The sequence below is a fragment of the Pristiophorus japonicus genome, chromosome 7 (genome assembly GCF_044704955.1).
Source record: "Pristiophorus japonicus isolate sPriJap1 chromosome 7, sPriJap1.hap1, whole genome shotgun sequence".
Taxonomy (NCBI): domain Eukaryota; kingdom Metazoa; phylum Chordata; class Chondrichthyes; family Pristiophoridae; genus Pristiophorus; species Pristiophorus japonicus.
Genome location: NC_091983.1, coordinates 31,538,638 through 31,565,940, shown reverse-complemented (window position 1 = coordinate 31,565,940; position 27,303 = coordinate 31,538,638). Strand labels below are relative to the sequence as shown.

The window sequence follows — 27,303 nt, the reverse complement described above, 5'->3', positions numbered from 1 at the left end:
TTCCCACATAGTACAGGAGGAGCATAACACATGTCCGAGTTCTCCTGCCATGACTTAACCCCTAGATTAACTTAATTTGGCAACTACAATGCCAAAGGTTACTTACTGAACTAGAAAAGATAAAGAAAAGTCAATCGATAATGAGCCAGAGGGCATTTGACAAGCTGTGGGATCCTAAGGCTGTAAGGCCCAGGCTGAGTCCAGTCAATGCCAAGTTGCACACGTGCACCAAAGAAATCATAATGGTGATTGGCAATGCCACAATTAAAGTGTCGTATGATAGTGCAGTTCACGAGTTATCGCTATGGATGGTCCCAGGCAATGGCCCAATGCTGTTTGGCCGGAATTGGCTTGAAAAAAAATCAGATGCGATTGGAATGACATCAAGGCATTGTCGTCGGTGAAAGATACATGTGCCCAAGTCCTGAGCAAGTTCCCCTTCGCTCTTCGAACCAGGCTTCATGGGAACCAAGGTGCAGATCCACGTGGACTCGGATGCCCATCCATCATAAAGCTCGGGCATTCCGTATTTGATGAGGGTGAAGGTCGAAATTGAACTGGACATACTCCAGCGTGAAGGGATCATATCACTAGTTGAATTTAATGAATGGCCAAGCCCCATTGTTCCTGTGCTGAAAAGTGAAGGCACAGTCAGAATTTGAGGAGACTACAAGGCTATGATCAACAGGATTTCGAAACACGATCAGTACCCGTTACCGAAGGCTGATGACTTGTTTGCAACACTAACCGGGGGGAAGTCATTCACCAAACCGGACTTGACATCGATCTACATGACACAGGAGCTGGTCGAGATGTCGAAGAGACTTACGTGTATTAACACGCATACAGGACTTTTTATTTATCACAGGTGTACTTTTGGAATTCGCCCGACTGCAGCAATATTTCAAAGGAACATGGAGAGTCTACTGAAGTCCGTTCCCAGAATTGTTGTGTTCCAAGATGATATCCTGGTTACAGATCGTGACTCCGAGGAACATCTGAACAACCTGGAAGAGGTTTTACATCGTCTGGACAAAGTGGGACTCAGACTGAAACGCTCGAAGTGCGTCTTCATGGCACCAGAGGTCGAATTCCTGGGGAGGAAAATTGCTGCTGACGGCATCAGTCCCCCGGACACTAAAACCAAGGCCATCAAAAATGCACCCAAGCCACAGAATGTGACGGAGCTGCATTCGCTCCTGGGTCTACTCAACTACTTGGGGAACTTACTACCTAAATTGAGCATCTTATTAGAACCACTGCACATGCTGCTAAGAAAAGGTAACAACTGGGTGTGGGGTGCGTCTCAAGACAGAGCTTTTGAGAAAGCCACTAATCTGCTTTGCTCTAACAAGCTGCTGGTACATTATGACCCATGTAAATGTTTAGTATTGTCCTGTGATGCTTCATCATATGGAATTGGTTGCGTACTCCAACAAGCTAATGAGCCGGGTAAACTTCAACCAGTCGCGTATGCTTCAAAAAGTTTGTCTAAAGCGGAAAGAGCCGACAGCATGGTAGAGAAAGAAGCACTAGCCTGTGTGTATGGGGTTAAAAAGATGCATCAGTACCTGCTTGGTCTTTGGTTTGAACTGGAGACAGATCACAAGCCGCTCATTTCACTGTTCTCTGAAAAAGTTATCAATACCAATGCTTCATCCCGCATCCAGAGGTCGGCGCTGACATTATCCGTTTACGATTATGTCATTCGCCATGGACCTGGCACCGAGAATTGTGCCGATGCTTTGAGCTGTCTGCCGTTGCCCACACCGGAGGTGGAAACGCCACAACCGGTGGACCTGTTGTTTGTTATGGATGCTTTTGAGAGAGAAGGAACCCCTGTCACAGCTCAACAAGTTAAGATCTGGACCAGCAAGGACCTGATTTTATCGGTGGTGAAGAGTTGTATCCTCACAGGTGATTGGTCTACCATACCCAAGCAAATGTGCGAGGAGACCAAACCTTACATTCGTCGCAAAGATGAGTTGTCTATTCAGTCGGATTGTATACTGTGGGGCAATCGTGTTGTTATGCCCAAGAAAGGGAGAGAGAAATTTGTACGTGAGCTACATAGCACACATCCCGGCATTGTAATGATGAAAGCCATCGGCAGGTCTCATGTATGGTGGCCGGGAATTGACTCTGAGCTGGAATCGTGTGCATCAGTGCAACACTTGCATGCAGCTCAGCAAAGCACCAGCGGAATTGCCGCTGAGTCTGTGGTCGTGGCCATCGAAACCATGGTCCAGGATCCACATAGACTTTGCAGGTCCCTTCCTGGGGAAGATGTTTTCAGTTGTGGGGGATGCATATTCAAAGTGGATAGTGTATAATCATGTCATCCAGCACATCCATAGCTACCATTGAGAATCTCAGTGTCATGTTCGTGACATATGGTCTGCCTGACATCGTTGTTCACAACAACGGATCGTGCTTCACCAGTCAGGAGTTTCAAGAGTTCATGAAACTCAATGGTATCAAACATGCAAGGTCAGCACCATTCAAACCTGCATCCAATGGGCAAGCAGAACGTGCTGTCCAAATCATAAAGCAGAGTATGAAGCGAGTAACCCAAGGGTCACTGCAGACCTGCCGGCCATGCATACTGCTTAGTTACAGGACAAGACCACACAGGCTTACCGGGCTTTCGCCTGCTGAACTAATGATGGAGAGGTCTTAAGACCAAGCTATCTCTTGTACATCCTGACTTGAATAATCATCATCATCATAGGCAGTCCCTCAGAATCGAGGAAGACTTGCTTCCACTCCTAAAGTGAGTTCTTTGGTGGTTGAACAGTCCAACACGAGAGCCACATACTCTGTCACAAATAGGACAGACAGTCGTCGGGGTTGTTGTGTATCTGTAAAGCATGCACTCCCATGTTCCGCCACCACGGAGCTCATCCCCTGAAGTCCCAAGGGATCCCAGCATCGCTTGGGAGCACTGTATATAAGTCAGCCCCTAAGGCCTGTTCCTCACTCTGGAGTGTTGTAATAAAGACTGAGGTCACTGTTACTTTAACCTCCCTGTGTTCAGCCTCATCTGTGTTAGGAACATAATAACTGGCGACGAGAATACAAATCCAACACAAAGATGCAGCAAACTGTGGGCATCCTGGACAAGTTCTCGGAGGCTGAGGACTGGGCAGCCTATGTCAAACAGCTAGACCAGTACTTTGTAGCCAACGAGCTGGACGGAGAAGGAAGCGCTACAAAAAGGAGAGCGGTCCTCCTCACAGTCTGCGGGGCACTGACCTACAGCCTCATGAAGAATCTTCTGGCTCCAGTGAAGCCCACAGATAAGTCATATGAGGAGCTGTGTACACTGGTTCGGGAGCATCTTAACCCGAGGGAGAGTGTGCTGATGGCGAGGTATCGGTTCTACACGTGCCAGCGATCTAAAGGTCAGGAAGTGGCGAGCTGCGTCGCCGAGCTAAGGTGACTTGCAGGACAATGTGAGTTTGATGGCTACCTGGAGCAAATGCTCAGACTTTTTTGTACTGGGCATTGGCCACAAGACCATTCTAGGAAAACTTTTGACTGTAGAGACACCGACCCACAGTAAGGCCATTGCGATACCACAGGCATTTATGTGCACCAGTGATAACACCAAACAAATCTCTCAGCACACAAGTGCCAGCAATGTTCATAAATTAACTGGAATTGTGTTTGCGAGCAGAAATGTACAGGGCAGAACCCACGAGTCTGCAACTGCCAGCAGGCCTCAGGTGACCCAGATGACTGAGTCCCCAACAAAGGATGAATGCAAGGCAATTCACACCTTGGCATTGTGGAGGCTTCCATTCAGCCTATTCATGCTGCTTCAAAGAGTATGTTTGCAAGAGCTGTGGAACAATGGGGCACCTCCAACGAGCTTGCAAACGAGCTGCAAGCTCTGTAAAACCTGCTAACCACCACGTGGCAGAGGAAGATCGGTCCATGGTGGATCAAAGCAATTTTGAGCCTGAGAGAGAGGAGGCAGATGCTGAAGTACACGGGGTACACACATTTTCGATGAAATGTCCACCTATAATGCTAAACGTAAAATTGAATGGCTTACCTGTAGCCATGGAACTGGACATTGGCGCTAGCCAATCCATCATGAGTAAAAAGATGTTTGAGAGATTGTGGTGCAACAAGACATTCTGACCAGCCCTGAGCCCCATCCACACGAAACTGAGAATGTACACCAATGAGCTTATCACTGTCCTGGGCAGCGCCATAGTCAAGGTCACCTACGAGGACACAGTGCACGAACTGCCACTCTGGATTGTCCCGGGCGATGGCCCCACACTGCTTGGAAGGAGCTGGCTGGGCAAAATCCGCTGGAACTGGGATGACATCTGAGCGCTATCACCTGTCGATGAGGCCTCATGTACCCAAGTCCTTAACAAATTTCCTTCCCTTTTTGAGCCAGGCATTGGAAACTTTTCCGGGGCGAAGGTGCGGATGCACTTGGTCCCAGAGGCACGACCCATTCACCACAAGGCATGAGCGGTACCTCACATGATGAGGGAGAGAGTGGAAATCGAGCTGGACAGGCTGCACACAGGGAGGTTAAAGTAACAGTGACCTCAGTCTTTAATAACACACTCCAGAGTGAGGAACAGGCCTTAGGGGCCGGGTTATATACAGTGCTCCCAAGGGATGCTGGGATCCTTGGGACTTCTGGGGATGAGCTCCCTGGTGGCAGTACATGAGAGTACATGCTTTACAGATACGCAACAGGGGGAAGGGGTGGGGTGGGGGGGGGTGGCACTGATTTACCACACGCTCCTTCCGCTGTTTGCAACGTTGAGATTTGAAGAGCTTAACATGAATAATCATGTTGAATACAGAAGACAAATTCAGCAAGGGCATCACGATCGCGCAGCTGTGTAACGCGATAGTTCTGTAAATGATCCCGTATATGTTCTGAATTATGGTCAGGGTCTCAAGTGGATCACTGGTACTGTCATGGCCAAGGAGGGCAACAGAGTATTTATTGTCAAGCTCAAAAATGGGCAAACATGCAGGAAACATATGGATCAGACAAAGCTGCGGCACACAGACGAAACGGAACAATAGGAGGAAGAGAAAATCAACGTCCAGCCAACCTACCCCCAGTCATCAGAGGACTCAGTGGTCATCAGTGAATCAGGACTTTCAATCACTGACATGTTCAATGAAAATGGACTTTCAATCCCTGACATGGCCATTGCCATTCCCACCAGGTCAGCCACCCAGCCACCTGTCACAACAGACTCTGAACACTCACCCAAGGCTGGACTTAAACTGAGACAGTCAACCCGGGAGCGTAAAACATCGGACCATCTCAATTTGTGAAAGACCATGTTACTATCTCAGAGGGAGGGTATTGTCATGTATGTACTTTTGGAATCACTAGACACTAGATGGCATCACTGTTGAAGGCAATTGGGCTGCACGCACGTGTGTGGCCAGCAATTTTGTATATTTGTCACTTTGGGCCTTTATAAAACAGAGCCAAGGTCATACCTCTTGGAGTTAAACAGTACTCAGTCTAACAGTTATTGCATACACAACAGGCCACTGGACAGCACGTCACATATAATGATGCACTTATGTACTGAAAGCAGCGATATAATCTGGAATGTGATGGCAATGACGCATTTGTCACTGTAAAGTGCCGGACGGTTACAGACTAACAAGTTGCTGGATTGCCAGCTGCATGCTTTTCAACTTGATGATGCTGTGACTAAAGTGAGAAATGTCTCTGCATGAACTTAGGTCAGAGGCATTCCACATGGTTGAGCCAGATTGAGTAGACAAGTGATGGCCTTTGATGTGAGGGAAGCATGATAATGTCAATGGATATAGAATTGGCCACACAAGTATAATTGCCAGTTGTGGAAAATGTCAGCACATCAATAATTACGGCCTATTGGCCCCATTGTCTACCGCAATGCTATGACTGCTAACTATTTGTTAGCTTGACTGCTTTACAACTCTTTTAAATACTGTACATTCATGGTAAGTGCTTGTCTGCTTTACTTTTACCAGGTCAACAATTGTTAATACAATTCTTTTTTAAATAATACAATTCAACCACCAGAACCTGCAAATTAACAAATAAAGGTTAAAGGGAACCTTAACAAATCAAGTTAAAATTCTGTTCCCTGTTGCGATGATGCACTCCAGTCCCTACGGTGCCCACCGGTCACAGAAGGCCTCGAGCGTACCGGTGGACACCGCATGCTCCATATCCAGGGACACCCAGATGTGAACGTAGCCGCAGAAGACAGGCAGGCAGTCGGGCTGAATGACCCCCTCGACCGCCCGCTGCCTGGATCGGTTAATGGTCACCTTGGCCAGGCCCAGGAGGAGGCCCTCCGACCTGCCAGCTTGCCCACCCCCCTCACACCTCTCCCGCACCGGGTGCCCAAGGATTGGGAGCGTGGGACTGAATTGCAGCCAGAAATCAAGGAGCAGCCCCTTCAAATAATGGAAGAGGGGCTGCAACCTCATACACCCTATAAAGATGTGGAACACAAACTCCTCCAGGCCGCAGAAACTGCAGGCGGGCCTGGGAGTCCGTGAACCGACTTAAAAACGTATTGCATGGGTCTGTTCCGTGCAACACCCTCCAGGTCAAGTCCCTTGACTGCTTCACATCACTTGGCATGAATTAATTTTGATGGGATTAAAAATCTGGTTTTGAGCTTTTTAATTCTGGCACCAGGTTCTGTGTTTGAGACTCAGTGGGGGTTATTTTACCGGAAAGCGGGATCGGTGCCGGGTGAACAGGAAGTTCACCTGCCAGCACCGCTCGAGTCCCGGAGAGATGCCAGCTCCTGGGCCTCATTCCCATAATGTAGATCGGACTGCTGTCCGATTCCGGCGAGAATCATTCCCTGACCAGCGGGAGTGAGCAGGAATTTGGACGACAGAGGGGGGGGGTGCCCAATGAAACAGTCCCCAGCAGTCATGTAAGTGGATCGGAGGAGTCGGGTAATGATTGTGGTCAGGTAAAGGTCGGGGGTGGGGGTGAAGCCCAGAGCACGGGAGACCCAAGGTTTCCTTGTGAGGTCCGGATGATCACACCTGCTGGAAACCTTTTTATAATTTTTTTTTTAACGTCTTCTGGTTTTCGAACCAGCTCACCCACCTACTATGATGAGACTACACAACTTCATAATTTGCGACCTGACAATGCTCACTGTCAAAGCTCACCGATAAATAATGGCCACTTGGATGGGGTCGAGAGAGCAAGTGCCACCTGTGGATCCAAGCCCCAAGTAAATGAGTTAATGTCTTCAGGAGATGAATATTGGCAGGCTATTCAACTTTAGGGTGCATCACAGCTGTGCTTTATTCTATGCTCCTCTGACACCTGCAGATGCTGACTTGCAACTCAAGGTGCTGGATAACAATCGAGTGGGAACCCTTGCTGATTTTTCTTTCTTTACCCATGAATATTGATGCCAAGTGTAGTGCTCCCTTAACTTAAGATCAATTAACTCTTGAACAAAACAGCAGACAGTTCTTGTATAATAGACTGATTGTATTGTTGCAATGCACTCAATGTTAACTATTTTGAATTAATATTTTTTGGGAAAAAAATAACGGTTACTTTCCTTGGCTTTGATTGCTGTAGCTCGTGGATGCGACAAGAAAACTGACCAGGGGTCAGCATCAAAGCAAAGGCACTCAAAAGGGACCCCAGAGGCCACTACCACAGAACACTGACTGCCACCAGGAAGCCCTGGTGATCTTGGAAGAGGAGTAAGAGTAAGCTGTCAAATCATGAGCAAAGGTGAGCGCCGCACTTCCTTGATACAAAGCCCAGTAAATAAAACAATGATTTTGAGATTGCAAAAATAAACAGGCAGTGTGACACAATGTGAAGTTAGCACAAAGTTGTTGCTGTGCACTTGAACAAAAGCACTGATTAGGAAAGGGCTAGTTGCATTCATTAAGCCTGGCTCGTTGGCAGATCGTGTACCATGGATACTGGCCAAGTAATTCTGCACATAGCCTGCCTATTTACTGAGCAAAACTGCAGACTCTGTAGTTCACCTAATTTCCCAGTGTGTTTAACCCTCGGGGCTGCTCTTCACAAATGACATTGAAGGAGTTAATCAACTGCTTTTGGTTGGAATCCATAGCACATAATCCACTATGCTATGAGACATGGGCGGGGGCTGGGGATTATTGTAATCACTATTCTCACATGAGGCTTGTTAAATTTATACCTATATTGGATTTTCTGCTTATTGTTCCAGTTCGAAAGTCTCTTTGCATTCACATTATTCGTGCCCATCGACATTTCAAAGACCTGTACATCATTTACAGGCTCCCTCCCCACCCCCCAAAACTTTGGCCTCAATATTATTCCCCACCCCCATGACGGGCGGGGGGGGGGGTGGTGGGGTGAGTGGGGTGGTTACGGAGGTAAGTACGGGGAAGGCGGTAACAATCCACCACGCATGCGTCCAACGTCTTTTTTACGGCAGTAGATCGGCAGGACACTTAATTAACATATTTAAATCGGGTTTCTGCAGTGCAGTTGGGAGCCTGATTTTAAATTGACCGCTGCCGTGCAGGATTCCCTGCGGTCGGGAAACTTGGCAGTGCACAGGAGGCAGGAGCTGCCGGCTGCACAAGGCAAGTGCCTTTTTCGGCACCTCTTGTGGCTCAGGAGGAGCAGGAGTGCTCTGCCCAGGTTCCTCAAGGAAGTCCTTGGCCTTGTCCAGCCCCGATCACAAGTCTACACTCAACCCCTCCTTCCCACCCCTGCCCACCTCCTGCCACCCTATCTCTTCCCTCACTCCCTCCCTTCCCCCTCCCCCCCTTCCCCCTCCCCTCTCCACCCCTTCCCCCTCCCCTCTCCACCCCTTCCCCCTCCCCTCTCCACCCCTTCCCCCTCCCCTCTCCACCCCTTCCCCCTCCCCTCTCCACCCCTTCCCCCTCCCCTCTCCACCCCTTCCCCCTCCCCTCTCCACCCCTTCCCCCTCCCCTCTCCACCCCTTCCCCCTCCCCTCTCCACCCCTTCCCCCTCCCCTCTCCACCCCTTCCCCCTCCCCTCTCCTCCCCCTACCCCTCCCCTCTCCCCCTACCCCTCCCCTCTCCCCCTACCACTCCCACAACCAATGTTGCCCAGCAGCTCTCTGCCAACCCAGCGCAGCCCGGGACCCGCTTTTCCAATGTAAAATTTTGTGTATGCGCGAACCTTTGAATGTGCCACCCAACCCCTTAAAGGAGCTGCCCCCCCCCCAAAAAAAAATTAGGGGGAACATTGCCCCCAACCCTCCCAATTGCCGACCTCTCTTTCCCCGCCCCCCCCCCCCCCACCCAATCTCTCTCTTTTCCTCCCCCACTCCCGGCCTCCTGTTGCTGATGTTCTCTCCCACCCGACGATCAGGCCATTTGTCTGGCTGTCAAGTAGGGAACGGAGCTAAAAAAAAATGTTAATGAGGTCCTGCCATTAAGATCAGCAAGGCCTACACATCCCCGGCCTTGCCGGGCACATTGGCTGTTTTCAGCCTCACCCGCACCCGCCCTGCCTACCCGTAAATATTGGGGTCTTTGTGCTCACAGCAACTCGATGGTTTCTGTAAGCAGGGTAAGTCTTCTCAGTACTGAAACCTGTATCCCTTCTATCTGAGACAGCATGCCCACAATCGGCAATTAACCTGTAACTGGGTTATTGGCCTTGGAGACAACCTGGGTTGCCGAACGCGATTTCCTGTCTTCTCTGCATCATCAGATCAGTGTGTTTGGGCTAAAACTAGTATATTTACTTGCAAGTAAGATAATACTCAGAAATAGTAAATCTCCGCAGGATACCTACAATACAAATACTTTAAAACGTTAAATATAGAATCAATGGGCAAGGGATTAGAATGCTCGTTACTGGAATGTACTTTTTATTAACACATTTCGTAACCGGCCAAAGCTTTGGGTAAAAGTCTTTTATAGACCTTCATGATGTGATGGTGTCAATGGTCAACACGAAGTTCCTGTGCATTTCAGAGTCTGGAGGCTCAGTTAGAATTGAGCTAGATGTGAGCAGGCAGGGAATGATATTGAACGGAAGCCTTTCATGTCTCAGCCTGGTTTTTGAAGGGCGAGCAGTGACCTGAGATTTCCGCAGGATCCTACACGTTGTGAGGCAAGGTGTTAATATTGAGACGTTAGGTATGATTGTCTGAGTGAACCAGCCAGCAGTGGATGTCTCTGGAGCTGGGAGTAGGCGCCAGTGATACAGGTTCCAAAGGGTCAAGGTTCCTCAGCTGCAGTGCATACTCTGAAAATTGTCTCTCTTAATTATCTTCCTCTCAAACAATTCCCTTGCGAGCTCAGCCATCAGAGATAATGGGTTCATTTTCCATCTTCACGTTTCAGGCAGAAGTGAAAGGGTGAAAAATTACTTCTAATGAGTTCATTATCTGGCCTCACAGATGTTAACATTTCAATGAGGAACTTCCCACGCCAGCAAACAGTCTTTCACTTAATTAGTCTCTGAATCCAGGCAGCAAAGTCTGGAAATTAAATCCCATTTTTGCAGTCATACAACGGGGTCAAAAGTGACCAATTTTTGTCCCGCTATGGGTGCGCGCTAGCAGCCAGAGGCTCAAAGCTCACCCAAAATTGGGACTCGGGCCTAATTGGCACAGCACCGCGAGCTGCAGACACCAATCAGGCCTCCAGAGGCAGTTCGCTGGTTTGGCCATGACAATTTTGGCCGGCTACCCCACTGCCAGTGGCTCTCCGGTAAATCAGAGGGAGGGGGGGGGGGGGGGGAGGAAGGAGAATGGGAGGGGCTTACAAGCAAGCAGCGGCTCACCGGAGTACTGTGGAATGGGGAGGAGCATTCCTGCTCCTCATGAAAATAAAATAAAAATAAAAACTTACTCTTTTGGTGAAGCCGCAGCAATCACTAAAAAAGCTGATGCCCATCGTTGACCAATTTTGTAGATTTAAAGAAAAGAAAGACCTGCATTTATATAGCACCTTTCACAACCTCAGTACAGCCAATTAAGTGCTTTTGATGTTTAGTCACTGTTGCAATGTAGGAAACACAGCAGCCAATTTGCGCACGGCAGGCCCCACAAACAGCAATGTGATAATGACCAAATCATCTGTTTTAGGGATGTTGATTCATGGATAAATATTGGCCAGGACACCAGGATAACACCCGTGCCCTTTTTTTAAATAGTGCCATGCCATCTTTTACGTCCACCTGAGAGAGCAGACTGGCACTCGGTGAAACATCTCATCCGAAAGACGGCACCTCTCTCAGTACTGCACTGGAGTGTCAGCCTAGCTTTTTATACTCAAGTCTGTGGAGTGGGACTTGAAACGGCAACCTTCTGATTCAGAGAGGCGAGGCGTTCCCTGACCCTTAAACTCATTAGCATATGGGTGTACCTTCACCACATGGCCTACAGCGGCTCAAGAAGGCGGCTTACCACCACCTTCTCCAAGGCAATAAGTGCTGGCATTGTCAGGGACGCCCACATCTCGGAAACGAATATTTAAAAAAGAAAATTAGCATATACAAAAGCCTAACAACTGTTAAACAATTTATACCTTGTTTATTGTCTTTTCGATATTGGATTCATTAAAGTAATTTGATATTTGTTGTTCTGGCTTGTGAAACCACTCACTGTACTAGTGGGGATTTTACAAGGTGGAAGAAGATTGCTTCTGCCCTCCTGTAGGTCCGTCCACACGGTGATCCCTCAAACTTGACCAGTGCGTGTGGATCAACTTAGTCAATATCTAACGAAAAGAAATGAAAGTGGGACATGAGCTGGGGGGCAATATGTCAGTAACAAAAGCATGCTGCCTCAGGGAAACTGACGTCAAGTTGTTTTCTTTCAAAGTCACCATTTTGCCAAGTGAGCTTGCCTGTATCTTGCAATGGGACACACCTGTTCGCATGCTCAGGAATATTGGGTGTTTGGAAATTACCATCACAATTAAAGATCCGGCATTAGCTTTATGTCTCGTGTTCAGTTAAAGAGGAAGTCTCGCAATGCATTTGCAATTATAGAATCTTACAGCACAGAAGGAGGCCATTTGGCTCATCGTGCCTGTGCCGGACTGTACTCATCAATCTCCCACAGTGCTTCACATGGTGACACAGGGCTAGGGGGCAAGGATCATGGAACCAGGGCCTGCAGATACAATTTAGTCCTCATTTTAAACGGGCTAAAAATGAGTTTAAAGATTCCGTACTTCAATTTCTCTTGGGAGGGGAAAATCAGCAGGGTTCCTCCTGTGACTCATTGCAGCTCAGCCAAGCCTGTTGGAAAGTGTGTGTTTGAAGGAATCAGTTAGGGACGGGATCAGGTTTGACTTGAATACCCCCCACAGTCTAACAGTGCTCACAGACATCATCTGTTTCCATGCTTGGGAATATTGCTTCCCCGACCTTGTAAAATCCCCACTCATCCTCGCACTTGTACAATCAGAGTGGTTTCACAATCATCATCATAGGCAGTCCCTCAAAATCGAGGAAGACTTGCTTCCACTCCAAAAGTGAGTTCTCAGGTGACTGTACAGTCCAATACAGGAATTACAGTCTCTGTCACAGGTGGGGCAGACAGTGGTTGAAGGAAAGGGTGGGAGGGGAGTGTGGTTTGCCGCACGCTCCTTCTGCTGCCTGAGCTTGTTTTCTGCAAGCTCTCGGCGACGAGACTCGAGGTGCTCAGCGCCCTCCCGGATGCTCTTCCTCCACTTAGGGCTGTCTTTGGCCAGGGACTCCCAGGTGTCGGTGGGGATGTTGCACTTTATCAAGGGGGCTTTGAGGGTGTCCTTGAAACGTTTCTTCTGCCCATCTGGGGCTCGCTTGCCGTGCAGGAGTTCCGAGTAGAGCTTTGGGAGTCTTGTGTCGGGCGTGCGGACAATGTGGCCCGCCCAACGGAGCTGGTCGAGTGTGGTCAGTGCTTTGATGCAAAGCAACATGAAGACACACATCAGATTCAGTCGATGAATCCAATCATGGTCAGGACAATAAACAAGGTGTAACTGGTTTAACAGATGTGCGGCTCGTTGCAGATGCCTGTTTAAGGATCACTTTGCAAAATTAATCAGCGCTGGGCCTTAGATTTTTCAGTGATTGCTGCAGCTTCACCAAAAGTTAAGTTTCTTTTTTAATTTTACTTTGATGAGGAGCAGGGCCTCCTCATTCCACAGCACTCCGGAGGGCCACTGCTAGCCCGTAATTACTTGCCCTCCCATTGTCCTTCCCTGCCCCCACCGCAGCACCTTCTGATTTACCTGAGAGCCATTAGCTGCGTGGTAGTTGGCCAAAATTGTCCTGATTGGTGTCAGCATGCAGCTCACCGGTATAATGCTAATCTCTGATCCAGTGCTCTTGCAGTGCAGAGCACTCACTAGTTGTGTCAGATTGTGGACTAGCCCTTATAAAGAGATGGCCCCATGAGTTCGTGAGGGAGCGGGCTGCCGACATCTATGGGATCCATACCCTTCAGGGGGAAAAAAAATGGAAAAAAATGTTTAAAATTCAGTGTGGATGTGTGGGAGCAGGAAGCAGCACAGAGGAGGGGAAATGAAGCAACAATAATTTAATCTTAACCGAATGCCATTCGAAAGTGAAAATGTTTCCTGTTGGGATAGTCCTGCTGTTTTCCTGTATTTCACACAACTGTGCTAATCAGTTATGCACATACGAACGAACAATGACAGACAGGTAAAGACCATCTAATCCATCGAGCCTGTCCCACACAATTGCGATACCTTGTGTATCACAACTTATACACTCCACGTCACCTGAAACCACGTGATCTCCTGGGAGAGGCAAAAAACGAGATTAAACACCCAGGCCAATTTGGGGGAAAAAATCTGGAAAATTCCTCTCCGACATATCTAGGCAATCAAAACTAGTCCTGGAGATCACTCTGGCCATTAAATTCCCTGCAGTATCTACCTTCTGTAAGAGTTCTTCATCGCTGCCACAGCCAGAAACACATCAGTTGTGGTAGTGTGTTGACTGACTGTAATCTGTAGTATGGATGGGGCCTGCCACATATGGAAGATATTTTTGAGCACCATTCAGTTGCTGTCAAGCGGTCTCAGATGTGCTGTTAACTAATCCAGAATAGCTGCTGGCATTGCCCTGGTTATGTGAAAGACAATAGAGTGACAAAAGCTAATGGCTCCACCAACCGACATAAGTTGAATGCTAAGTATCACTTAGCTCCGCTCCATACAAGGTACACAAAGGACACTGAGCCAAGTTCAGTAAAATTGTTGGAAAAAAAACATGGATTTCTTTCCCCAAATGAGTTTCTCAATCACTTCAGTGCTGCACTGTTGGAGGTGCCGTCTTTCAGATGAGACGTTAAACCCAGACCCAGTGAGTACCCTCAGATTGACATACTAGATCCCATGGCACTGGTCGAAGAAAAGCAGACTTCTCCCTGTATCCTGCCCAATATTTATCCCTCGGACAACATCACTTGAAAAACAGATTATCTGCTCATTTAGACGTTGCTGTTTGTGGGATCTTCCTGTGTGCAGGCTCGAAGGGCCGAATGGCCTACTCCTGCGTCTATTTTCTACGTTTCTATGTTTCTAAAGTATTTCATTTTGGCTGTGGCATCCTGAGGTTGTGAAAGTTGGTATATAAATGCAAGTTCTTTCTTCTCTCTCTATTTAAACTTTCAAAAAGTCAACAGCCACCTTTCTACAAGATCATGAAAATATTCTTTATTCTAATTAAAACTCTAGTCAATCTCATGGTTAGCCAGAGAAAATGGTAAGTCTTTTAATGGTGCCTGTTGTAACAGGCTGAAAGAGGTTGCAGCGCCACCTCTGGTACAAGCAAGAATAGCAAGCAAAGCTTCTCAGACTTTGCAAAAAAAAATGCACTTCATGCAAACTGCAGAGCCCTACACATGAGATTGTCCAGTGAGTAGCATCAAAGAAGAACCTGCTCCTGACCTCACCTAAAGTCCTCACATACATTTCTAGCACGGGTCGCTGTAAAGAGATCAAGAGCAGGAAGCTTGGTCGAGACTCCCCTCCTTAATGCAGGGGCTACAAAAGAAGAAAGAAAGACTTGCATTTATATAGCACCTTTCACGAGCACCGGATGTCTTGAAGCACTTTACAGCCAATTAAGTACTTTTGGAGTGTAGTCACTGTTGTAATGTAGGAAATGAGGCAGCCACTTTACACCAATTTATCTAGAACTAAGGGGCATAGTTTAAGAATAAGGGGTCACTCATTTAGAGATGAAGAGGAATTTCTTCTCTCAGAGCATTGTAAATCTGTGGCATTCTCTACCCCAGAGAGCTGTGGAGACTGGATCATTGAATATATTTAAGGTGGGGACAGACAGATTTTTGAGAGATAAGGGAGTGAAGGGTTATGGGGAGCAGGCAGGAAAGTGGAACTGAGCCCAAGATCTTATTAAATGATGGAGCAGGCTTGACACGCCAAATGGCTTACTCCTGCTCTTATTTCTTATGTTCTTATGTACGCACAGCAAGCTCCCACAAACAGCAATGTGATAATGACCAGATAATCTGTTTTTGTTATGTTGACTGAGGGATAAATATTGGCCAGGACACCAGGAATAATTCCAATGCTCTTCTTCGAAATAGTGCCATGGCATCTTTTACGTCCAGTTGAGAGATCACTGGGGCCTCGGTTTAATGTCTCATCCCAAAAGGCGGGCACCTCCGTTATTGCAGCACTCCCTCAGCACTGCACTGGAGTGTCAACCTAAATTTATGTGGACTTGAACCCACAACCTTCTGACTCAGGCGAGTGTGCTACCCACTGAGTCACAGCTGGCACGAGACACCTCCACTGTTACTCTGGCTGAAATCAGCTAGCTCAGCAATTAATCTGGGCCTTTCCTGGTTTGTATGGCTAAGCTGTTTACTGGATAATCAAATTGAACCATCTGCCAATCCCTGTAGTAATAGTAATTGTAGTTACCGTACTAACTGCAAGGAGGAGTGACCAAAAGCTTGGTCGAAGTGTTGGTTTTCAGGAGAGTCTCGATGGAGGAGAGGGAGCTGGAATGACGGAGGAGTTTAGGGAGGAAATTCATTCACCACGTTGAACTTTGCCATTTACATGTGACTGTCAGGCTGCACAGATGGGATAGGAATTTAGCCTTGCTGGATATAGAGTATCATAGTTACCAGCTGCTGTTTGGATTAGCATTATTAGTCATGTATCGTGACTTGTGCTGACAAAATAAGCTAGGAGCAAATGTTCCAGCAAAAATAACTGCGAGCATCAAAGGTATTTTATTACCTGAAGAATGAGTCCTTTCAGTGTGTGATCATTTTTCTTTTCAAGTTTTCAAAAACTGAACACAAAATTACATGTTATTTCCTGTATTTTAGAACAGTTGAATATTATAAAATTAGAACACTGTTCAGGATCACAAATCATTTCTGCATTAAAGATATTCATTGAATAAACTTAAAAAAAAATTAAAGCACGAAAGCACTGGTGCAGAGTTCAAAGGTCAAATAATGTTTGTCTCCTGAGGTCAGCAATGGAGTCTCACACTTTGAGCGCAGGATTATCTGAGAATTGGCCACTGTTCCCCTTCAGCAATTATTACATTTGGACTAGCCCTTTCCAAATCAATAAATAGGCAGTGAATTTCCTTGCTGTTCTGGGCACGTTGAAAGAGCTAGAATGGCGTAGGAAAAATTTTTCAGCAAGGAAACTCGTGTTGTAGCCGATTCTGGCATTTGTGTGTTTAAATGGCTTCCCCCGAGTTTTCTCGTGCTGTGGAGCCGTCCCGTGATGCACCCGCAAGTCACCATTGGCCTTATTTACATGGGACTACATGTTGGCTAGACGTACTGTAGATGAGAGTTTGCTGAATATACCCTGCCTTTGCACCCGGGGCAAGTTACACCTGTTTGTATGAGGTAGGAGCAGCTGCCACGACCATCTCTTTCTGGTGGAATTGAGGAGTTTCTGACAAAGAAGAGTCTATAGATCTTTTTTTCAAGATTTACGAAGGCGGGAAACTTTTTTTAAAAAAAGTGTTTAAAGTGCCTACAGACACTTGCATTTGCTTCTGACTCCTTCTCAGAGGGTCAGAGCACAGCCACATTTTTGTTCTCCTACTCCCAACTGACAATCAGAGCCTCGATTTCAAAATTCTCATTCTTATTTTCAAATCTCTCCCTGTCTCTGTAAATCTCCTCCAGCCCCACAACTCCGAGATATCTGCGCTCCTCTAATTCTGCCCACTTTAGAGCATCTCTGATTATAATCGCTCAACCATTGGTGGCCGTGACTTCTGTTGCCTAGGCCCCCAAGCTCTGGAACTCCATCCCTAAACCTCTCCACCTCTCTAACTCTCTCTCCTCCTTCAAAACGCTCCTTAAGACATACCTCTGTGACCGTCACCTGCGCTAATTTCTACTTATGCAGCTCGGTGTCAAAGTTTTATTTCATAACACTCCTGTGAAGCGCCTGGGGACGTTTCACTACGTTAAAGGCGCTATATAAATACAAGTTGTTCTCAGGACCAGCTATGGCATTTCCTATGGGCCTACTCTTGTATGCCATTATCATGGATAGGCATTAGCACCACATGACGGAGCAGACTGGGACAGCATTTACTAAAAGAGGCATCACAGCATGTCTCATCGCTGAAGTCTTCCCTTTTGTGGAACATTGTCTATCTTTGACACCATGCTCCTCAAACCATGGCCATCCTACCCAAAGAAAATGCTGTAACTTTCTTTGTCCCAGCGATCATCACATCAATGAGGACATCCGCACCACATAAGTGCAGCTTTATGACTGTAACCTCATCAGAAATAAAGCAGCAGGACAGAGTCAGACTGGACTTTATTACAGTGAATTCCAAAGTGCACACAGTCAAGCTGCTCTTTTTTCACATGTGCTTCCCCATGGGCGCCTACCTATCATTGTACTTCTAGTAGCCATCTGAGGTTAGGTACGCAGGAGGTAGTTAACTGCGCATATTCTTTTTAAAAAAAAAAAGGCTCATTGGACTGAGGTGGCATTTGTCTCCGGGCTGCGAGCTCCATCAGCTTGGTGTCACCTCCCACATTCCACTGGTGCAGTGCTAAGAGCAGGATTGATGGAAGGCCTGGCATGTGCTGCTGGCCAGAGTGATGCCAGTATCGTGCAGCTGTGACTGCTTGGGTGGCTTGGCCCTCATGATTTTCTTCACCACCATCTTCCTCCTCCTGTACCACCAATTGCTGTGCTAGATGTGCTGCAGGAGCGGGTAGAAGCCAAGAATGAGTGAGGAGAGAGGGAAGGGGTTGAAGGTTGTGACTTGTGCGGTGTTTCACGAGGAATGCTGGGGTGACAGTGCAGGTGCTCAGTTGATAGCCTGGTGGCAGCAAGATGCTGCTGAATGCCATCTTCCAGAGCTGAGCTGCATGGCTTTCTCCTCAAAGTGAGTGAGGTACTTAAGGTTAGAGAAGCCCCCCCCCCCGCCGCCCCCCCCCGTGGGCCTGTCTGTGATGATGCAGCAAATTGTCCTGCAAGATAATCGAATAATTAAGGGTAAAGTTAAGCAGCGTCTACCAAGTAGCATATACCATAGAAACATAGAAAATAGGTGCAGGAGCAGGCCATTCAGCCCTTCTAGCCTGCACCACCATTCAATGAGTTCATGGCTGAACATGAAACTTCAGTACCCCCTTCCTGCTTTCTCGCCATAACCCTTGATCCCCCGAGTAGTAAGGACTTCATCTAACTCCCTTTTGAATATATTTAGTGAATTGGCCTCAACTACTTTCTGTGGTAGAGAATTCCACAGGTTCACCACTCTCTGGGTGAAGAAGTTTCTCCTCATCTCGGTCCTAAATGGCTTACCCCTTATCCTCAGACTGTGACCCCTGGTTCTGGACTTCCCCAACATTGGGAACATTCTTCCTGCATCTAACCTGTCTAAACCCGTCAGAATTTTAAACGTTTCTATGAGGTCCCCTCTCATTCTTCTGAACTCCAGTGAATACAAGCCCAGTTGATCCAGTCTTTCTTGATAGGTCAGTCCCGCCATCCCGGGAATCAGTCTGGTGAATCTTCGCTGCACTCCCTCAATAGCAAGAATGTCCTTCCTCAAGTTAGGAGACCAAAACTGTACACAATACTCCAGGTGTGGCCTCACCAAGGCCCTGTACAACTGTAGCAACACCTCCCTGCCCCTGTATTCAAATCCCCTCGCTATGAAGGCCAACATGCCATTTGCTTTCTTAACTGCCTGCTGTACCTGCATGCTAACCTTCAATGACTGATGTACCATGACACCCAGGTCTCGTTGCACCTTCCCTTTTCCTAATCTGTCACCATTCAGATAATAGTCTGTCTCTCTGTTTTTACCACCAAAGTGGATAACCTCACATTTATCCACATTATACTTCATCTGCCATGCATTTGCCCACTCACCTAACCTATCCAAATCACTCTGCAGCCTAATAGCATCCTCCTCGCAGCTCACACTGCCACCCAACTTAGTGTCATCCGCAAATTTGGAGATACTGCATTTAATCCCCTCGTCTAAATCATTAATGTACAATGGGGCCCCGGCACAGAACCTTGCGGCACCCCATTAGTCACTGCCTGCCATTCTGAAAAGTACCCGTTTACTCCTACTCTTTGCTTCCTGTCCGACAACCAGTTCTCAATCCATGTCAGCACAATACCCCCAATCCCATGTGCTTTAACTTTGCACATTAATCTCTTGTGTGGGACATTGTCGAAAGCCTTCTGAAAATCCAAATATACCACATCAACTGGTTCTCCTTTGTCCACTTTACTGGAAACATCCTCAAAAAATTCCAGAAGATTTGTCAAGCATGATTTCCCTTTCACAAATCCATGCTGACTTGGACCTATCATGTCACCATTTTCCAGATGCACTGCTATGACATCCTTAATAATTGATTCCATCATTTTACCCACTACTGAGGTCAGGCTGACCGGTCTATAATTCCCTGTTTTCTCTCTTCCTCCTTTTTTAAAAAGTGGGGTTACATTGGCTACCCTCCACTCCATAGGAACTGATCCAGAGTCAATGGAATGTTGGAAAATGACTGTCAATGCATCCGCTATTTCCAAGGCCACCTCCTTAAGTACTCTGGGATGCAGTCCATCAGGCCCTGGGGATTTATCGGCCTTCAATCCCATCAATTTCCCCAACACAATTTCCCGACTAATAAAGATTTCCCTCAGTTCCCCCTCCTTACTAGACCCTCTGACCCCTTTTATATCCAGAAGGTTGTTTGTATCCTCCTTAGTGAATACCGAACCAAAGTACTTGTTCAATTGGTCTGCCATTTCTTTGTTCCCCGTTATGACTTCCCCTGATTCTGACTGCAGGGGACCTACGTTTGTCTTTACTAACCTTTTTCTCTTTACATACCTATAGAAACTTTTGCAATCCACCTTAATGTTCCCTGCAAGCTTCTTCTCGTACTCTATTTTCCCTGCCCTAATCAAACCCTTTGTCCTCCTCTGCTGAGTTCTAAATTTCTCCCAGTCCCCAGGTTCGCTGCTATTTCTGGCCAATTTGTATGCCACTTCTTGGCTTTAATACTATCCCTGATTTCCCTAGATAGCCACGGTTGAGCCACCTTCCCTTTTTTATTTTTACGCCAGACAGGAATGTACAATTGTTGTAATTCATCCATGCAGTCTCTAAATGTCTGCCATTGCCCATCCACAGTCAACCCCCTAAGTATCATTCGCCAATCTATCCTAGCCAACTCACGCCTCATACCTTCAAAGTTACCCTTCTTTAAGTTCTGGACCATGGTCTCTGAATTTACTGTTTCATTCTCCATCCTAATGCAGAATTCCACCATATTATGGTCACTCTTCCCCAAGGGGCCTCGCACAATGAGATTGCTAATTAACCCCCTCTCATTACACAACACCCAGTCTAAGATGGCCTCCCCCCTAGTTGATTCCTCAACATATTGGTCTAGAAAACCATCCCTTATGCACTCCAGGAAATCCTCCTCCACTGTATTACTTCCAGTTTGGCTAGCCCAATCTATGTGCATATTAAAGTCACCCATTATAACTGCTACACCTTTATTGCATGCACCCCTAATTTCCTGTTTGATGCCCTCCCCAACATCCCTATTACTGTTTGGAGGTCTGTACACAACTCCTACTAATGTTTTTTGCCCTTTGGTGTTCTGCAGCTCTACCCATATAGATTCCACATCATCCAAGCTAATGTCTTTCCTAACTATTGCATTAATCTCCTCTTTAACCAACAATGCTACCCCACCTCCTTTTCTTTTTATTCTATCCTTCCTGAATGTTGAATACCCCTGAATGTTGAGTTCCCAGCCCTGATCATCCTGGAGCCATGTCTCCGTAATCCCAATCAGATCATATTTATTAACATCTATTTGCACAATTAATTCATCCATCTTATTGCGGATACTCCTTGCATTAAGACACAAAGCCTTCAGGCTTTTTTTTTTAACACCCTTTGTCCTTTTAGAATTTTGCTGTACAGTGGCCCTTTTTGTTCTTTGCCTTGGGTTTCTCCGCCCTCCACTTTTCCTCATCTCCTTTCTGTCTTTTACTTTTGCCTCCTTTTTGTTTCCCTCTGTCTCCCTGCATTGGTTCCCATTCCCCTGCCATATTAGTTTAAATCCTCCCCAACAGCACTAGCAAACACTCCCCCTAGGACATTGGTTCCGGTCCTGCCCAGGTGCAGACCGTCCGGTTTGTACTGGTCCCACCTCCCCCAGAACCGGTCCCAATGCCCCAGGAATTTGAATCCCTCCCTGCTGCACCACTGCTCAAGCCACGTATTCATCTGCGCTATCCTGCGATTCCTACTCTGACTATCACGTGGCACTGGTAGCAATCCCGAAATTACTACTTTTGAGGTCCTACTTTTTAATTTAGCTGCTAGCTCCTTAAATTCGTTTCGTAGGACCTCATCCCTTTTTTTACCTATGTCGTTGGTACCAATGTGCACCACGACAACTGGCTGTTCTCCCTCCCATTTCAGAATGTCCTGCACCCGCTCCGAGACATCCTTGACCCTTGCACCAGGGAGGCAACATACCATCCTGGAGTCTCGGTCGCGGCCGCAGAAACGCCTATCTATTCCCCTCACCATTGAATCCCCTATCACTATTGCTGTCCCACTCTTTTTCTTGCCCTCCTGTGCAGCAGAGCCAGCCACGGTGCCATGAACCTGGCTGCTGCTGCCCTCCCCTGATGAGTCATCCCCCTCAACAGTACTCAAAACAGTGTATCTGTTTTGCAGGGGGATGACCACAGGGGACCCCTGCACTACCTTCCTTGCACTACTCTTCCTGCTGGTCTTCCATTCCCTAGCTGGCTGTGGACCCTTTCCCTGTGGTAAGACCAACTCACTACACGTGATACTCACGTCATTCTCGGCATCCATGGAGGAAGTGAAGCAATGGAGGGGGGGGGGTATATGAGGCTATTAAAGTGGAGGAAGGGGTTTTAAGGTTGTGCATGTCAGTAATTGCTGCGGCACCATAGTGCAAGAGACCAAGTTGCAGCCCTCTTTAACTAGCGAGCACTGTGTAGTGTTAGTTTTGTACAAATTGCTTTAAGAAGGTGAAGAGTGCTCAGGGTGTACTAGGAGCAAATGGGTGAGGTCTGCCATGTGTTACTTGCTGAGGTTGTGGAACTTCCTGGGATACTATTGTGCAGCCCTATTGTGAGAGAGCTAGCATGCCATGTCCCTCCAAGTAACATGATTGATAATTCTCGGTGACACCAACACCCAAGGGTCTGTTCGTTTGGTCTTCAGTGCACTCCAGGAGGGCTTGACAATCTGAAGAGCAAAGTTGTGTGTTTTTCTCCTCACCACATTTAAAAGGTGCTTGGATGGGCACTTAAAATGCCATAACCTGCAGAGTTATGGACCTAGAGCTGGTAAGTGGGATCAGACATCATCATCATCATCATCATCATCATCATCATCATCATAGGCAGTCCCTCGAGTTGAGCATGACTTGCATCAACGTCAAAAAGTTCACAGGTGTTTCAATAAAGGACCTAAAATTCCAGGTCCCGAACTAAATCATGAAGGGTGGAAGATGCCTGTGCATGGATTTTTTTTTTAAAGTGTGGTGGTCGTTGCAAACCAGCCATCACATGGGCTTGACAGAGCTAGGTCTTGGTCCAGTGGCAAGGATTAACCAAGACGACTGGAGACCAGCTCTGCTGCACGGACCTAGTGCGCACACATGTCGCAGTGTGGGCTGGCCCTTGCTGCCCCTGGGCCCTCTCACCTCTTCTGGGCCCCAAACTCATGCCTCTCCTGGGCCCCGATCACATCCCTCTATGAACTCTTGCCGCTCCTTCACCCTGACCTCGCCGCTCCTGCTGTATCTGCCCACGCTTCAATCACCGACCTGGATTTTGGTGACGTCCCTTTTCACTGCCGTCGCTCTCCTGCTCCAGCACGTGCTGCTCCCTAGAGTGGTACGGCACCACACTGCTCCTTCTGCTCCCCGGCCTGCTCCGATGGTGCTTGCAGGCCGGGGGCCAAAGGGGATACCTTTTAGACTGGATAACCTTTTGTTCACCAGCGCAGATATGATGGTAAGTACTGCAGGGAATCGAACATGGCTAGGGTCATCTCCTGGACTCGTTTTGATTGCCTGGATGGGTCGGAGAGAAATTTTCCCAGATTTTTTCCTCTAATTGGCCTGGGTTTTTATCTGGTTTTTGCCTCTTCCAGGAGATCACATGGCTCCGGTTGGGGTGGAGTGTAGAATGTTTCAGTGTCAGGGGTGTCACAGTTGTGTGGGGCGGATTGGTTGGGCTGGGTGCTATTTACCTTTCCGCCATTGTTCATAGGTTTATATGTAACCTTCAGGGCTGCTGACCGAGGGCTGTGTGGCTCTTTGTTGGTCGGCGCGGGCACGATGGGCCGAAATGGCCTCCTTTTGCGCTGTAAATTTCCAAGTTTCTATGTTTCTCCTCTGGTTAGGTGCAGTCTCAGCACAGGTTGTGCTTGAATGGTCATAATTCTATCCAAGCATAATATGGAATGGGTAATTCCATGCAGTGAAGTTATTGGGGAATGAAGTGAAGGAGCCAAGCACTGTTCCTGTCTTACAGTTTGCCCCTCAATCTGAGTGCTCTTTTCAAATATGCCGCTTCCGTCGGTTGTACGCCAATACCTGCACCAATGGGTATGTAAATGAACAGACCCGGAAAACGCCTGAGTGAGTCCCTCTAGAGGCCACCAGCAGGTGCAACACTTTCGTAAAAAGGTGGAACAGCATTGCAAATCACATTGAGAAAATCCCACAAACAGTAATCCTGATGGCACGTTGTAAATGTGACTCCAGTACCAGGAATTTCATAGGGGCCTCTCCCACTTCCCCAAAGCCCCAAGGAAATTTCAGATGTGGGTATCTAATTGGTATCAGAATTACTGCACTGCACAAGACAGGGCTACCTGAAGGTTATGGAAAATTAGAGGGCATCAATTTGTGTATAATCCAGCAGCAGAAGATGAACAGACTTTTCCTGTAAATTTTTTCTGTATATATCCAGAAATTGGAATGTGCTCAGAAAAGTGCGGCCGCAGTGAAATTTTGTGCACTTGTGTCTGTGTGTGTACAAAAACAATCCACATTTCTAGCATTTGTGGTTTTGCTTTTTGGTTTTTAAGCATTACGCGGGTCTCCAGGAACCAGTCATATAATTCGTGAACAGTTGGCCAATGTGGTTGAGACTTTTACACATAAAGCAGAGAGGGAGGTCCATCACTGGCCCTGGCTTATCTTATTTGAGGGAAAACACTGGTTTGTACACTCAGGGCTCACACTGACTTTGTTGATGCATAGCCTTTTTCATATCTGAATTAATAACGGCCCCACAATAGAAACCTTTGTACCCCATCTACTCTGTAATATTGATTCCTTCCCCCTCATGTCGCAAACTCTTCTTCCCCGAAAGTAATAGCTCTTATCTCCACTTTCTTAATAAACGAACAGGAGATTTCAAACCCCTGTCTTTAGCAAAATATTTAAAGTGCTGTTCAGTCATTTTCAGCTGGTATAGATCACTGCTTTATATTGGAGGTTGCGAAAGTGTTGCAATTATAACTACAGCGAAGATAGCTATACAACATGTTGTAAATGGAATTGACATGAATTACGCAGGCCATGCTTCAGTGCACGCCTACTATAATATGCTATGGAATCGTGTACAGGAATGTGCCCTTCCACCAACTACCTTACCACATGGCGAATGTCCAGCCTCAGCTATGCCATCAAGGAAAACTGCAAAGTATAAGTCAGGATATTGCTTTCCACATCTCCCACCCCAAACAGGTAGGGAATGTGGGTGGAGGAGGCTGGGTTAGGGTGGGGTGGGGGGGGGGGGAAAGAGAGAGGTTGAATGGCAAGTCATAACAGACTGTGTTCACACTCTTCTGTCCCCCTCCAGTATCTCATGTGAGCTACACTAGCAGATGTCCACACTATCATCTGAGAGACAATGTGTATGGATCTGGGAGACTGCAAGATCACAAGAAATTTATAGTGGAGAGGGGGTAAAAGGGAGGAAAGAAATAAAAGGGTATGACTTTTTCTCTGCTTGTTTTGTAAGAAATTCAATAGGCTGCTGATTTAGTTGAAGGGCTAACTATTGCTTTCTTCCTCCCTCAGGTATAAGACGGCAACTTGTCACACGCCACTGTGTGAAGTAACACACACCTTACTGCATTTAAAAGGGCTTCTTTATTGTAAATTTGTATTTTAAAAAATCTAATATTTTATGAAAACTGTAGTAAGTGGGTATGCATCACCATTTTAAGCAAAATTCTCTGCTGATCATTACATCATTTATTTTGTATATTCAAAACCGTTCAAAATATGTATCTAATCATTCAGTATTGTTGGTCACCAATAATCAGTCTCTCAGTTCTGTAAGTGTTGCACCACGAACTGCAGCAACAGATAAATAGCCGAGACATTTCTGCAGACGTATCTGGAGTTTAGTTCCGATGGGGGTCATTTTCTACATCCACTGAACTCCCAGGGAGAGAAGGTAACTGGAAAATGATTTGGGCATACAACATTTAAATGCCATATGTTCCCAATGTATTTGCTTTTTATGTTTTGCAGTCAGGCTCAAGGGTATTTTGGAAAAGATAAGTTAATTTTCAGACCTACTCATTAGGAAAGGTATCTACAGATGGTTTCAACTGATGTCACATCATATTTTCTGTATGAATGTATGCATTTTTGATGCTTTTTGGAAAAATAAAGTGTCAAATTTTATTGATACTATTTTAAAAAAGGGTATCTTGAGTTTCAAATTGTTACATTTAAGCCTTACAGAGTTACTAATATATCACTGTGCACCATGTAGATAAACACGATTAGAAATGGCAATCATACATTTCAAAAGAAGATACAATGTACCACTTTATCTAAGTTAAATGGAAACGATGAAACATGTTAAATCAAATGAAACAACCTTTTTACATATATCATGGTTTGCGTAAGATAAATTGTTCAAAACCTTAGCATCTCCTACAATGGCCTCCATAAAGATAGCACATTTTGCAGTTGATAAGCATGACTACCTGGGATATTTAAAAACATATTGCAATGGGCATATTAGAACAGTCAAACAGGTATTACAGGTACAACCTCCCAAATCCGGAAATCTCGGGACCAAGGCCATTCCGGGTATTTCCGGATTTCAGAACAGAAATCCGACATCCAGAATCCGGGAATGCCTGGGCCGAGGTTTGGGTATTTACGGATTTCGGAACAAAAATCCGAAGTCCCGAATCCAGAAACCTTTGGGCCGACTTTCCTGTACCTGTATTTTCCGACAGCGAGCCGACCCGACCAAGGAGGGAACACTGGAGACAGCGGGGAGAAGAGGAGCAGCCAGCCCCAGGACACAGCGCGCTGACCTGACCAAGGAGGGAAAACTGGAGACAGCGGAGAGAAGAGGAGCAGCCAGCCCCAGGACATGGCATGCTGACCCAACCAAGGAGGGAACACTGGAGGCAGAGGGAAGTTACTTTGCTTCCTATAAAAACAAATTCCAATTTTCAGGACATATTTCCGGGTTCCATTCATAATTCCTCAGATAATGAAGCAGTTCATACCCGCATGCAGCAAGACCTGGACAACATTTAGGCTTGGGCTGATAAGTGAAAGTACCGTGTGCCACATAAGTGCCAGGCAATGACTATCTCCAACAAGCAAGAGTCTAGGCACCGTTCCTTGATAGTCAATGGCATTACCATCATCGAATTCACCACTATCAACTTCCTGGGGGTCACAATTGACAAGAAAC

General features: G+C 46.8%; 1 protein-coding gene across 1 annotated transcript in view; it reads left to right on the top strand.

Annotated features, from left to right (window-relative positions):
- lrrc1 (leucine rich repeat containing 1) overlaps nt 1–25,693 on the top strand; it is a 390,137-nt gene extending 364,444 nt beyond the window's left edge. The window contains exons 33-34 of the mRNA XM_070884885.1: nt 7,616–7,774; nt 25,653–25,693. Coding sequence (XP_070740986.1) covers nt 7,616–7,747 — 132 coding nt within the window. The 3' untranslated portion in view covers nt 7,748–7,774; nt 25,653–25,693. The remainder of the gene's footprint in view (nt 1–7,615; nt 7,775–25,652) is intronic.
- The last annotated feature ends 1,610 nt before the right edge of the window (nt 25,694–27,303 follow it).